The sequence below is a fragment of the Porcisia hertigi genome, chromosome 18 (genome assembly GCF_017918235.1).
Source record: "Porcisia hertigi strain C119 chromosome 18, whole genome shotgun sequence".
Lineage (NCBI taxonomy): Eukaryota > Euglenozoa > Kinetoplastea > Trypanosomatida > Trypanosomatidae > Porcisia > Porcisia hertigi.
The window spans coordinates 82,247-97,127 of NC_090577.1; the positions used below are offsets into that span (position 1 = coordinate 82,247).

A 14,881-nucleotide genomic window follows, 5' to 3' on the forward strand; every position below is an offset into this window, starting at 1 on the left:
GAGGGGGAGGGGGGCCTCAAGAGGGATGGGACAGTTGTCTGCCCCTTATCGAAGGAAGAGGAGTAAATAAAAGGTATGCGTTGGGAAACCAACGGGAGGGGAGGGGGACGAAGAACAAAAAATACAACACAGCAACCCGAAAGGGGGAGAGTTAAGTATTTTTTAAAAAGCAACAGCATTAGGGGGAGGGGGGGGACGAGGAAGACCACAACAAGTGAAATTCTTTTTTTTTAGGGGGATTGCGGCAAAACAGACGAGACATCACTGTCAGTCTCTCACCGACCAATACACACGCACACGCGCCCACTGTCACACGATACAAGTCCCCAAGTCCGCAGGAGAGAAAAAAAAAGTGACGCATAACACACAAACAAAAAAGAAGACACAAGAAAATTTGAGGAGGAAAGCACATGTACTCTTACTAAAAAGGCGGGAGATGTACTCTGCTGTCTGCTGTTCTCGAAGGTATATCTGGACATTGTGTGTATGTATATGTATATATATATATATGCACACACACACATATACAGGTGTCAGCTGTTGTCCAGATATACCTTATCGTTTCCTGCAAGTAGGAATTGTTCTAGCAGTTTACCTTCTCTTCCCTTCTGTGGCCACAGAAGGGCGTGAGACGACAGGCCACCGAACACACACATACACGCTGAGCCCTGCAAGTGTGTGTGTGTGTGTGTGTGTGTGCTTCCCCCTCCATTAAAGGTCCTCCCACGGATGTGCGTTACAAGAAGCTGGGAAGGGTGGAAGGGGGGGGGGCCACTTATGCCAGCGAGCTGCTCGGTGCCTTGGCTGCCCCTTTTTTTTGTGACCGAGGATGCAAACCGCACTCCTCCTCCTGCCCAATTGGCGGCGCACTTCAAAAAAAAAATAAGAGGGGAGGAGGTGCGTGATTTACGTGTAGAGGTATGCTCATCAACCGGTGCACCTCCACAGTAGAGCAGCCCCAATACACACCGGAGACGACCCCATCCTACCCTCTCCTCCTCCTCCTCCTCCTCCTTCTCCCCCCCTTACCCTACATAAAATTGCTCATAGGGGATATCAGTGAGACCGCGTAGGGATTGTGTCGAAAGACCTTTGGAGAGGACAAGGCTGGTGTACCGATGTTTGAAAAACGAAAGGCGGGCGAGTAGTGGGACACTGTCTCTTGTTCAGTCAAGACCCCGTCCGTGTTGAACAAGCCAGTGGCGATGGCTGACGGTGTCAAGACGGAGTCGTCCGCTGCGGAGTCAGAGAGGTGTACACTACTCGTGGACGTTGGAGAAAAAGCACTGGTGACATTCTTCGGCGTGAAGGCGCACGAGGCGCAGTCCAAAGCCGGCAACGAACGCGTGTGGTCCGTATAGAAGACGGTGTGGAGGTCGAGAGGCGCGCCCGGGGTCTTGCAGCTGCTGTTGCTGCTGGTGTTCACGCTACCCCCGTTCTTGGTTTTATAGTCTTCCGAGAGCTTTCCCATCAGGGGAATACCGTAGCAAGAAGCAAACGGGCACGTGTTGTGGACTCCACGCAGTGCGGCCTCGGCTGCGCCCTCGTCAGCGAAGACAACGAAGGCGATGTGGCGTGCCGGCGTGTGGCGGGCGGCTGGGATCTTGTCGTTGTGTAGCGAGACCTCTGTCACGGCACCATAAACGCTAACAAGCTCAACCAGCTGAGCCTCTGTAACACCCAGGGGAACGTTGCGCAGAAACAATTTATTCATCTTGAGCCGTTCCTGACCTGCAGGCGTGTCATCGTGCTGCTGCTTCGCCCAAATCAAGTTGACAGCCTTTCCACCCAACTTCTTGCCGTCGCACTCACGCAGCGCGCGTACGGCGTCTACGTGGCGAGCGAACCGCACGAAGCCGAAACCGCGGCTCTCCCCAGTGAATATATCACGCATCACCATAGACGAGGTAATGGCACCAAAAGGCTCAAAGAAGCCCCGGAACTGGTCGTCGTCAACGGCGTGATCAAGAAAGCGGACCAACAAGTTCACTTTACTGTCGACGGAGGCTGCCGACGGGCGACCGCGGTTGCCGGCGCAGCTATTCCTGCAGCTCATCTCTGTCTCCTTTTCACTGTTTTTTTTTTCAAAACTTTTGGGCGTCTGTGCGTTGTAGTCGCCGCTCGTTTCTCGAGCTGAATAACCCCGAGGCGATGCCTTAAAGCCGCTCACGCGTGTGTGTACCCCCCCCCCCTCCCACTTCGCCGATGGCGTGATACGGCACACGTGTGACAGTGAACGACTCTACGCTGCCAGGTTCGCCCTCTTGACGAGAATAGAAGCAAAGAAGTTATGTGAAAGAACACAGACAGCACCTTTCAAAATAAAAGTAGTCACCGACGCTTACTATCACACGCGCACAACCGATCCTCGCACCCGGTAGTACTGGAGGCTGCAACACCGGCCGCGCACGCGCCGAGAGGTGAAATTTCTTTTTCAAGCACACGAAGAGGACGGAAAAAATTAGAAAGTGATGCCGTCTGGTGAAAAATGTGGGAGGGGTGTGACCAATGAGGCAGACGAGCACGAAATATGGACTCAGCGGCCAGCACGGCGAAGACAAAGGTCGCGGTGTTAAAACGGTGAGGTGCCCGTGTGTGTGTGTGTGTGTGTGTGAGTGGGAGAGGGGGGCACAGACAGTAGATACCACCTAATAGAGAGAGAAGCAAGTGACAAGCGAAGAAGAACAAGGGGGGGAGGGGAGGGGGAGGGGTCGGAAGCACACAGACCGGAGGTATAAAAAACGCAGGAAAAGAGGAGGGGGGGGGTCACGGTTAACTCCAATCAAATGAAAAAAAATAAGCTGAGAAATAAAAAATAACGACAAAAAATGAGTATGCTCACAAGAACATACAAAACAGCGGAGACAAAGTGGCAGAGGGAGAGAAGGGGGTTGACGACAACCAAGCGCACACGAATGCTAATCAGAATAGTTGTTTTTTTTTAATCGTGTCGATCAAAAGAATTGACACGCCAGAAAAACGTAATGGCCCCTGCAAAAAAAAAAAAACGAAGAAGGCAGAGAAAGAGTAACGGGGGAGAATATGCTCAAGGTATAACAGACTTACTCTGTGAATAAAAAGAAGTAAAGAGAGGTGGACAAATGCGAAAAAAAAAAGAAACAGAATATAAAGAAATATATAAATAATTATGTAAACGAAGGGGGGAGAAGGGAACAAAAGTAAAAACAAGTGATGGCAACACCTCAAGCAAACAAGCAAAAAGAAAAGAACACTGAGGGCCCTCACTGCACCAAACGGAGAGAGAAGGTAGACACACACACACGCACACACAAGGACGCGATCACACGTACTCGAGCAGCAGAAAGCGAGAGAGGAAAGCGTGCGTGAAATGAGTGTCAAGAAGTGCGGGGGGAGAGAAAAAAAGAACCAGCACAAGAAAAAAAACTGAAAGGCCGAAATAAAAAAAAATAGAAGAAATACCAATGGAGATGGGGGAGGAGGAGGATAAATAGAAAACGTAAAACAACAAGAAATGTACACTGAAGAGTGGGAATAGGCGGGGGGATTGTAATGATGACCAAAAAAGGGGGGCTACCACAAGTGGAGAACCACAGCGCACTGGAGACAGGACAAAGGGGGGGAGAATAAGGCTCTGTTGTAGTTGTCCGTGGAGGTTACATACAGAGTATCGGAAGAAGGGCTGATTGGGGACTGATGAAGGCACACACGCAGCAGAGCTAAGCAAGGAAAAAAAAAGAAATTCTGAACTAGTTTTTTTTCTAAAAAAAAAACTTTTGGTTACCCAGATAAAGAAAATTAGCGATACAGGCGCACCAAAATATAGTTGGTCAGAAATCCCACTACTATGGTGACTCCTCTGTTGTATGTCTGTGTGTAGACGGTCTGCCGATGGCGTTTGTTCGCTCAGATCGCTCTTCCTTCGACGGCGAGGAAAACACAATGACCAGTTAGTCTTTTTTTGAGCAACTTGGTGGAGATTCGTCAGCCGTTGGACCTGCAATCAGTGGCGGTTGCAGTGGGGAGGGGGGAGGTGTAAAATATATAATAACACCAAAGAAAAAAACAAGCACGTACGCGCGCAGCCCCGCTTCGCCCCGCCCTTTGCAGAAAGGAAAGGTACTGTGAGAGCCAAAGTGTAACCTTCTCGTCGTCCGCTCCTGCCTGTGCGTCGGATGATGGTCTCGGCAACTGTGTCCTGTGTTGTGACGTCGGCTTTTTCTGCTCACCCCTGTCGGCAAGGTATTCTTCTGTAGCGCGACAATCCACCACGACGAGGCAGGGGGTGTGGAGGCAAGAAATAGGAGGAAAAGAGCGCGTCCCCTATCGGTTCTCTCCGCCACTACTCTCAGCGATGCTCCTCTCTGTCTCCTTTTTCTTGAGCGTATGGCGTATGCGTTTTTTTTTTTACTTCTGGCGTCTTTGTTTGCACTTCTTCAGAGAACCGTTTTTTGGTTGTTCGTTTGCCTGCTCGTTGAGAGTTTTCCTTCGCTGTGTTGATGTGTCTGTAAACGCCTGGGGCGAAGTGTCGAGGGGAAGTGAGGGGAGACAGAAAATATATTTATAAATATATGTTTATATCTGTATCTCAGCAGCACGAGCACTGTCCGTTGACCAGGACGACGGCAGAATAGAACACCAAAAGAAGGAAAAAAAAGGGGGAGAACGGAATCAGCGCTCCAGCGGACCAACGTAACGAAGAGGGACCAGTGCGGCCAGAACTAAAAAAAAAGGGTGGAGCCAGCAGATCACACACAAAAACACACAAAAATGTGTACAGATAAACCTCCAAGAATAATTTCAAACGCACGGTGCGAAAGGCACTCACCTCTCCCAAGAGATCAGCCAGAGAGTGGGTGAGAGTGAATCACACAACGAGACAAAACACAAAAAGGATGGAGAAGAAGGCGTGGACGAGTCCCTGACAAGGGGAGGGAGGGGAGGAAGAAAAACGGCAGCCGATAATAAATCACGTCTTGAAGACGACCAGAAGAGGAGGAGGAGGAGCGGGAGGGGGGGGGGAGGGGGAGGAGAAGGAGAAGGAGGGAAGGAATGAGCGCACAAACGAGATACTCGCACACGCCGATCGGGATTTTTTCAAGGGAACTTTTGGTGAACACGTCAACAAACGGATAAAAATCGGGGAAACGGATGAAACAAGCGCAAGATGTAAGCAGGGTGGAGTAAAGGGAGTGGAGGAGGAGCGAGAAGTAAAAAAGTGGACAAGCTCAACAAGTGAGACAAAAACCGTCGAGGCCGAACAACAAAAAAAGGAAAACAGGAATTGTATAGAGAGTGGGGTCCAAATACAAGAAGAAATGGAGTGCGAGCTAGTCAATATGCAGACACACTTCGTGTGCGCGTGTATATATGTGTGTATCAAGTATTGCGTAAGCCCGAAACAAAAACAAAAGGCAGGCAAAAAAAAAACGGTCTGTCACGCAGATCAAACAAGAATAAGAGGGCTGAGAAAGAAAACGGTGGTGTCCGGTGGGGGGGGGGGATACCCTCAAAGAGGGTTGACTCCGTATCTCTCAAGTGTTAATACTTTTTTTTTGGAGAGAGGAGGAGGGGGGGGGGTGCAGGATTGTATTATATATGACGATCGCGTAATGAGAGGGGGGAGAGAGAAAACAGAGATAAGTGGAAGGGGTCTGTGTTAATGTACGAATGGATGTGGTAAGAGCAGCACTCCAGACGGACACACAAACACACGCACAGGAACGCGCGAGGCGAAAGCGAGCAAAAAGACAAAGCAATGAAGATATATATATAAATATATATGAAGATATATATATGTAGATGTGTTCAAAAAACGAGTGTGGGAGTGGTTTGTCTGTGTGTGTGTGTGTGCTGTCCCTTAATCCGTTGGCTCTTATCCTGTGACGAGGCGATCGACCCTATGGTGGGGCGGTAGGTCAGATGGCGTCCTCAGATGTCCACCGGAATAACAGCTCACAAGCCGTACAGCGAGGAGGCTACGGCGGTGGCGGGAAGGTGTGCGTGTGGGCAGGAGGGGGGGGGGGACGGACGGACGGACGGAAGGAAGAAACGAATAAAAACAAAGATGACCGTGTCAACAACACCAAAAATAAAAAGGGAGCACCACTTGAAAGATAAATATGTTCTTGAACTCAATAAATAAAGAGCTGACACACACACACGCACACGGGGAAGAAGAGGAGTTGGGGAGGGGAGGGGGGGGGACAAGATCACAACCAGTGACAAAGGAATCCCGGAGCCTGAAGGATGGTTGAAGGAAAAAGACAACTCACACGCACACACATACAGAAAAAAAAGAGGGGAGGAGAGTTCCACTGACGAGAATCCGAGGAGAAAGAGGAGGAGGGAGGGGAGGAGGGGGGTTGGAACAAGGGGGAACAAAGAATGTCCCGAGATTCCACCGATAAATCAAATAAATGTATATGTGTATATCAGTGAATATATACAGGAACGAATAGAGAGTATTGGAAGCAGCGAATCACAAGAAACCCAGAAGTAACAAGAAAATAGTGTAGGGCACAACGATACACAAACACTTGGGTACACCCCCTAAAAAAAAACGAAGAGAAAGAACTTGGAAACAAAAGTGGAGGGAGTGGGGGGGGGGGGCGAAAAGACACAAGACACTAGGAAAACAAAATACACAAAAAAAAATGAAAATGAATATAAGAACGAGCGGAAGGAGGAATGAAGTGAGGGGGGGCGAGGAGATCAGGGGGTAGTCACGTAGACGTGGCAGCCTTCTTCTCGCTCTTGATTTTCGTGAATACGTGATCTTTGTTCGCTTTTTAACCTTTGCACCTTCTGCTCTCCCTTTCTCTGTATGATCACGTTTGAAGTAACCAAAGAGACACTGCTGATCACAAACCGAATCTCAAATATGCAAGAAGGCAAGCGATAGAGCCCAAAACTCCACGAAAAAAAAATCACAACAACTGAAGAAATAAAAGTGATATAAATGTATGTATAAACATATATTTTAGAGTTACACAGATATAAAGATAGGAAGGGAGGGGAAGGGAGGGGGAGGGAGGGAAAGAGGGGAGGAGGGGAGGAGGAAACACACAAACTCAGTCACGACAAAAAAAAGATGAAATCGGTGTGTACCACGAGCGAAGGAAAGAATAAGCAAAACGATGACACGTGAGGTCGTTGTAGCACTTCATAAAAACCAGGAGCTCTTTCTCTCTTTCTTTTGAGGGGAAGCCCGTTTGTGTGTTTTTTGTGCAGACGTTGTTGATGCCTTGTCAGGTCTACTCCTCTTGTTCCTTCTCGTGGTGGAGAAAGTTTTTTTTTGGGGGGGGGGGGTCGAACGTGTGCTTATTTCCCCTCCTAGAGTTGAATGGGGGGGAGGGGGGGGCTCCTCTTTTGTTCTTCCTGGAGTACTCCGCTACGTATATATATATATATGTGTGTGTGTGTGTGTGTACGGGATGAATGGAGCTATACGTGTTTTCCTTGTGTACGGGAAGGGGGGCGGTGGCGGGGGGGATTTACTTGTGGTGGTTTTTATCTGCTTTTGTTCTTCTTCTGATGGTGTTTGTTTGTTACTTTGATCAAACCAAACGAAAAAGCAGAAAAAGACGCTGACTGGTGATGTTTTACGTCTTCAAGGAGGAAACAAAAAAGAAGAAACACACACACACACACACACACAGGGAGGAGGAGGAGGAGGAGGGGGGGAGAAGGGGAAGGGGGAGGGGCCTTTGGTGGTGTTGCTGCTGTTTGGTTGTCCGTTTCCTGTGTGAATTGTAGTGCGCCGCGCGTATACCGAGGTGAACAAAATGAACCTCGGGTGATTCCGCGTCTTCGGGAGGCTTGACTTCTTCTGAGGAAAAAGAAAACGGGAGAGAGAGAGAGCACAAGCAAACGTCACAAATGAACTTAGGGATTTTTTTTTCAAGAAGTGAGCGCTCCTGTCAACGTCGTATCCCACTCGAGATGTCGTGGCTTGGGGTTCTCCTTTATTGCGGTGGATGACCTCGTTGTGTGTGTGGGGGGGGGGGGGGCGTAGCTGGTGATTCCTCTCTTTTTGTGGAATATACGGAGGGAGGGAGGTTGGGAGGAAAGCGAGCTCTCTGTGTCCTGATGAACTCATCGTTGAGCGTGGATGATCGACACACACACACACACACAAGAAAAAGAGAGGTGAAGTATTGATGGAGTGGAAGCATTAACATGTTGCTAAACGAGACATGTACACGCACACACAAATGCATCCGTGTGCGCGCACACATCAGGAGTAAAAAAAAAACGAAGCATGTCAGACACACACGTTCCCTCTCCCCGCCCCCCCCCACCCCTACTGGGGGGAGTGAGGAAGGGGGTGTTGTTACGGCGCCCTTTCCCTCACGACTTCATTCTTGCAATGCAAATGCCATGTCCGCAGTGAACATTGAAGTGGATGTGCAGGCAGCACATTGTACCGAGAAGTGCATAACTACATCCCTCGCCGAATCGCAGGGAATCTTCGAAGCAAGAGGAGAGAAGCTGAAGAGATCAAAAAAGAAAGTGCGTGCGTGATACTGAGCGCACACCGCACTGGTGGGCGTGGCGCAGAGGTGCGCCTTTTTTAGTCAAGCACTTCCGTGTGTCACGTACATATCTACGGTCCGAGCCTGACACACACACACACACACACAAGGCGGGGGAGGGGGGAACAAGTGAAAAAGTAGGCAAAGAACACGGTAGACGGGGCAAGTTGGATAAAGCAGAGGATTAAAAGAAACCCACACACCCACCCTTTGAGGAACTTTGAAATATGACGCACTCTAGGCGGTCCATTATCACCAAAAAAAAAAGGTACAAACAACAAAAACAAATTGCCACGAAGAAAAAAATGACATTGGCAGTGCCGCGACACGCCACGCCATACACAGCTCTCTCCCTCCGCACCCGCAATTACAAAAGCAAATGCTTAGCGACCGTCGAGCATCTCCGAACCGAGCACTTTGACACACATCCTGGAATCTAGAATGGGACTGCATCTCCACACCATACCTGCTTTTTCACTTGCCCACGCTGTGGTGCAGGGAGAGGGAGAGGCAGAGGTGGAAACAGGCGCGCTAGGGCAGTGCAGAATCCCAAATTTAAGCACAGACCCCGACTCACCCTCGACCCACCCACACCCACGCCCTCTTTGCAAGGCGCTTCACCGCTCGTAATTATGCAGGCCGCCAAGTGGTACCTACCTCGCTCTGAATCAGGCACACAACTTCATTTGTAGCTCGTCAGCCAGGGGCCCCGGTGTGAGACACGCTCTGACTCATGTGGACACTCGGCCTGTCATGTAGGTGGTGCCGTCGTGTCCGCTATCACAGGCTGCCCCTCCAATGAAACGCAGCCTTCACGACTTGAAGTCGCAAACATGAGGGTCGAGCAACCACTCAATAACTTTAGTCCGTCGTATGTGTTGAACCCCGCCCAATGGGGGAAGGGGGAAAGGGGAGCTAGAGAAGACTCGTGACCAAACATGAAAGAGATGACGGGGTTGCTTACATCACCCACAGAATGGAAGCGCTGGTGGTTGATAAAACGCTGAGGTGTCCCCATGTAGGCCAGCAGTTTGTCAATCGACGAGCAAACAACTTATATTAGATGAAAATAGGCTCCGTGGGTCAAGGGCGAGGTGCACCGTATACCCCACGTGCATATGTAGAAAATCATGCCCCTGCAGGATTTTCTCCCCCCACCACCTGCTATGCCCTTCGATCCTTCCCCTTCCCCCTTGCTTCGGTGGCTGCATGCTACGATTGATGATGCTCTCATTGCGTGTGAGTCTGTGCTGTGCTATGTGTATGTGTGTGTTTGTGTGTCTCGCACCTACCCTCGTCCTCTCCTCTGTCACCTGGCATTTAGCGCGAGAAAATGTTCACCCTCGCTCTCCCATCGTTGCGTCCACGGGAGACCGTAGCGCGAGGGGAGAGGGGAGAGGCAAAATTGGGGGAGGTGATGATTACAGTGTGCATGCCTGTGCTGCAAAACACGCACACACATACATATACACATATACAAATGTTACATGCACACCGTCAATGCACAAGCACTGGTGGTGCAGGCACCGCAAGAAACGGTGCTGAAGAAGGGGGGGGGGAGGCGGGAACCCGGGGACAACAAAATATCACACGGTCGACGACGTCATCTTTGAGAGGGTAGTGTACCGGCACAGAACGGCATAACTCAGCAGAGTGACGCACATACACACTCTCTCTCTCGTATACACACACACACACACACGTCCATGCGTACCCCACATTTTTCAATCATCATGCCCTGCTTACGAAGGCATTGGCGATAGTGTGCAGCGCGTCATGCCACGGGTTGTGTTCACTTTTTCCGGGTTATGCACTGTGTCCTCGTCTGTGCAGCATAAAATGTGACCCACTGCCTCCACGCCCTGCATCATTGAGTGATCTTGATTAGCCACCTCGTACCGCCACGCGCCGAAGCGGCCGCGCGAGTAAATGTGGTACGTGTCACGGAGCACGGGCTGCACTTCATCCAGTAACTCGTTGCGACCCACAAACGGGATCGGGTAGCCCTTCTTTTCCACATGGTGCCACCTGGACACGATCTCATCCTCTGGACGGAGCAGGGCTGCCGTCCGCAGGCCAGTAATGCAGTCCTCCACAAGGGTGTCGACGTGGACGTTCTTGTACCGGGCGTTCTCGCTGACCTCCAACATAATACTCCAGTGTCCCGCCGGGGCGTTCGTGTCCGAATAGCGAGAGAAAATCGTTGCGCGGTAGAACGGAATACCGTCGCCTGGGAAGTACAACCAACACGCCGTTTGCATCTCCGTCGGCGGGGACCCCTTCACACCGATGCCAATTATGTGCGTAGAGCTAAACACCATCTTTTCCGCGATTTCTCGAAGACGATGGGGCCTCAACGGCGATGAAGAGAAAGAGAGGGAAGAGGCCGCCCCTGCTGCTGCTGCTGCTGCTGCTGCCGACGCCTCCTCCTCTTCTATCCCGGCAGCGATGGCACGCAAAAGATCGTCAAACGGCATCGTTGATATCAGCGCGTCGTACGACACCGCCTCGCCATTGGCCATTGAGAGCGTTTTTGTGATGGGATTGACTTTGGTCACACGGTACTGTGAGCCGAGCGATTTGTGCGACTCTGGGATCATCTTCCAGAGGGCCTCGTAAATGGCACCGGTGCCGCCCCTCTTCGGGAAGCGAAAAGTAACGTTTGGCCCCCAGCCAACGTCATCGCGGTTCAGTTGGATGTTCTCCTTGATGCGCTCTACGTTGACACTGGCTACGCGCTCACCAACCCACTCCGTGCTCATCGCACTCAGCGGCACCGCCCATACCTTGAAGTTATATGGGCGCATGAACACCTCCGCAATGCCCTCCCCAAACTGACGCGTGACGTACTCAGCGAAGTTCTTCGGCTTCCCGTGCGAGGCGATCGCATCGGCCCGGGTGTTCTCTGCCTCCTCAACACCTTTCAAACACGCGTCCCGCACCGGCGGTGGGAGGCGGTGGATGTTGTTTTGGAACGGGTAGGGCACCCATACCCCCGAGCAGCGCACCCATGACTCGCGCTGGAGTGTATTCCAATCAGAGACGGCGAGGGCCATGACGTCATCGAAGTACGCGTAGTGGGAAAAAATAACGTGGCCGCCCATGTCCCACAGAAATCCGTTCTCATCCATGACGCTGCGCGAGAGACCGCCAGGGACGGCGCCACCATCGTAGAGGTGGAAGGTGGGATGCTGAAGCTCCATTAAGCGCACCGCGGCGCCAAGGCCTGTCGGACCGGCCCCGATTACAACAACCTTTTTGTTGGAGGTCATTTATATTGGCGATTTGGAGCCTAGGGCTGGGCGGGCGAGCGGGAGGGGAAGAGAGGAGGGGGGGTATCAGGTCAGTGGCTCTGCAGTGCGTGACGCCTCGTGGACGAGACAGCCAGCCGGAGTAGTGTAAGTTGCACACACCCGTGTAAGCCAGAGCCTAGGAAGAGTAGCGCTGTAAGCACTCACACAGACACGCAAAAAAAAAAGCGCACAGACTAGTAAAAGTGAAGAACTGAGAGAACAAAGAGTGAGATCAACAATTTTTAATTTTCGAAATATCACGTGAAGAATTCGGGGGGTGCAGTGGGGGAGGAGGTGCCCCAAAGTCGGGGGGGGTCGGGGGGGGGGATGACAGCGACACACCAGTGACGATACACACACACACACACACACACACACACACGAGCAAGCGAGGGAGAGAGGAAACGAGTGAGCAAAACCCCAGAAGAAAAACAAAAAATAAGACTTTTCCTTTGTGTTCTCTTCTTCGACACGATAAGAGCCCTCTCGGAGAGAAAAAAAAGAGGAAACGACAATGAGAAGGGAAGGGGATAAGGCTAAAGAGAAGGCACAATCCTGACAGTTTTGTGCACTCACGAGTATATAAAACTGTTGTGTGGTGTCAAGTCACCGTTTCCAAGTACACAAAGGAGGAGGAGGAGGAGGGAGGGGGGAGGGGAGAACAATAGAAGGAAGATGTGGGCATTTGTGAAGCGGAAAAAAAAAGAACAGGACAAACGCAGAGAAATTGAGAGAGTGAGGGGGAGGAGTGGGACGCGGAAAGGGAATTAGAAAATTCGATGACTGCATACGTGGAGTAACGGCCTTGAGGTGCAAAATCTAGTCGCAAAAACATGCTATGCACGGCAGTGTGCAGTGGATCTTGAGGTCGAGGCACAGGGGGAATCATGTGCTCAACGTCTTCGCGAAACCTACCGTCGAGCCCCTCTGAAGAGTTCGTTTCATCGATTTACTTTCTTTTTTACGGACATCGTCATAACGCAGAGTCCACCGCAGACGACGAAAAAAAAAAAGAAGACGGAGGACACATAGACAAAAAAAAACAAGAAAAGGTAAGCGAACTCAGTCCTTGTGAGTGAGCGGCGAGTGCACACAAATACACACACACGCACACAAACACACGCACACACACACACATAGAAAAGAACGAGAAAAAGGAGTATAATATGGACAGAGAGAGGGGAGATAAGGGGGGAGGAAAAGGTCCACGAATACCTCCGCAGACCCCAGACAAGCACACAGAGAGTGGAAGGGAGAAAAAATGCACACGCTACGAAACTCTCTCCGTTGCCTTTCCGCTTATATGCAGCCAAGACACGGGAAACAGACTTGGTTAGCGCACATTCCTGCACAAGTGAGATTGAAAAGGGGGCGGGGAGACGGGCGTGGGGGAAGGAGGAAGGGGAAAGAGGGGACGAGCCTCTCACCCTCTGCAGGGATGGTGCGGTGCGTAGAATGTGCATTTCACTGTGTGTTAACTTTTTTCTTCCTTTTTCCCCCCACCCACTCCGCCCCCCCCCCCAAACCTTTCCGTTGCTTCAAATGTACTCAAATGAGTACCCGAACACAGCTTTGATAGCCTCGAAAAAGTGTGCCTTCCACCCTTCCTGGACGCTTTGGAGTTGACCAGCGGGAATACCACACTGTGCAAACTCCAGCGTCGTCACACCAGGCTCCTCCTTCACCAACTGCAAGACCACCGAGCTGTGCACGCCAACAGGCCAGCTGCTGAGGCGCCACTGCTGCTTGATTAGAGTAAAGGGCTGCACGTCCACGTAGTAGCCGCTGATAACACCACCAAGGAAATTGAACTGGCCACCGGTCTTCACATCCATAAGAGCGGGACTCCGCATGTAGACGCTGACCCTGTTCGGGTCCGTCAGAGCGTCGTACAGCACCGCTGCTGGCACCCCCCAGCGCATCTTCCACGAGAAGGACGTGTCCTCACTGCTGTTGCTGCTGTTCGACTTGGTCTGCGCCGTGGAATTACCCCCATCTGCCGCCGTTTTGGATTCAGCGGTAGTGGGCACGGACACCGACGGCGGTGGGGGCATTGCGGTGCCGCTCTTCAGCTGCATGCCGATATGGTACTCGGCAAAAAGAGAATCGAAGAAGGAGACGATCTCCTTCCGCACCGTGGCACGGCCAGCCGCCCGCACGACTGACTCAAACTGCTGCGCCACGGAGTTGTTCTCCTGGCATGTGACGGCAATTTCGTAGTCGTTCTTGAACTCGTCGTGGTCGACCTCGGCTATCTCCATCTTGCCCTTAATCACCTCATCAGAGTCCACCATTTTTCCTGCCCAACGCAGAACCATCTTCAGCTCGAAGTAGCACATCATCTTCCCCTTGCGCTGAGCTACCGTAACGTCGCCGGAGATCTCGCTAACCTCCTCGATCTTCAAGTATTCAACACTCTCCGCCATGTTTTCAGGAATCGGGATCGCCCGACCACCGAGAACGCTCTTAAGCTGGTCGTGTGTGTGCTGAGAAAGATCGCGCTCCTCCCAGTGCCACGAGTTCACGTTTGCACCGTCTGTGCGCTCGCGCACAATCCAGCGCGGATCGCCCTCACCGACTTTGGCCATTATGTCGAATATATCCCCTCTTCCTGCTATGTTTCTGTGAAAAGGGGAGAGTGCGGGGGCGAGGGGAGTGAGTTGGCTGTCAGACAGAGAATCAGACAAACCACCACTACTCCTCCTGGGTGACCTTCACAGACTCGAAAAGAAACAGAGGAAGTAGAAATGCGCTGGCGGTGGACGGGCAACCCCCCTCTGCTCTAATAAACCCCAGAAAAAAAAAACGGCAGTAGGAGCACCAAGCGAAGACAGACAGACACACCAATACAGACGCGGGGGGACAGCACTGATAGCGCTCGTCACGGCGATCCACCCAAGCACACAACAACACACACACACAACAACACACACACACACGCACGCAGAAAAGTAAAGTTTAAACAAGCACGAAAAAAAAAACGAGTACACTTGATAAATTAGCTTCCACGAAACGATCGCGCTGGGAAATAGTGAGGAGGTAGTTAGTGGGGGAGAGTGTTGGCAGCTGGGG

At 51.4% G+C, this 14,881-nt stretch overlaps 3 protein-coding genes across 3 annotated transcripts; all 3 read right to left on the reverse strand.

The window, feature by feature from the left end:
• Positions 1-1,030: 1,030 nt before the first annotated feature.
• JKF63_06503 (uncharacterized protein) lies at positions 1,031-2,056 on the reverse strand (the record flags this gene model as incomplete). The annotated part of the gene is made up of 1 exon (XM_067902452.1): positions 1,031-2,056. One exon carries the CDS (start codon positions 2,054-2,056, stop codon positions 1,031-1,033), a length of 1,026 nt encoding a protein of 341 aa, XP_067757869.1.
• An 8,202-nt stretch (positions 2,057-10,258) lies between these two features.
• Positions 10,259-11,788, reverse strand: JKF63_06504 (uncharacterized protein; the record flags this gene model as incomplete). Its single annotated transcript, XM_067902453.1, has 2 exons — positions 10,259-10,873; positions 10,919-11,788. 2 exons carry the CDS (start codon positions 11,786-11,788, stop codon positions 10,259-10,261), a joined length of 1,485 nt encoding a protein of 494 aa, XP_067757870.1.
• A 1,559-nt stretch (positions 11,789-13,347) lies between these two features.
• JKF63_06505 (uncharacterized protein) lies at positions 13,348-14,397 on the reverse strand (the record flags this gene model as incomplete). The annotated part of the gene is made up of 1 exon (XM_067902454.1): positions 13,348-14,397. One exon carries the CDS (start codon positions 14,395-14,397, stop codon positions 13,348-13,350), a length of 1,050 nt encoding a protein of 349 aa, XP_067757871.1.
• Between the last annotated feature and the right edge of the window lie 484 nt (positions 14,398-14,881).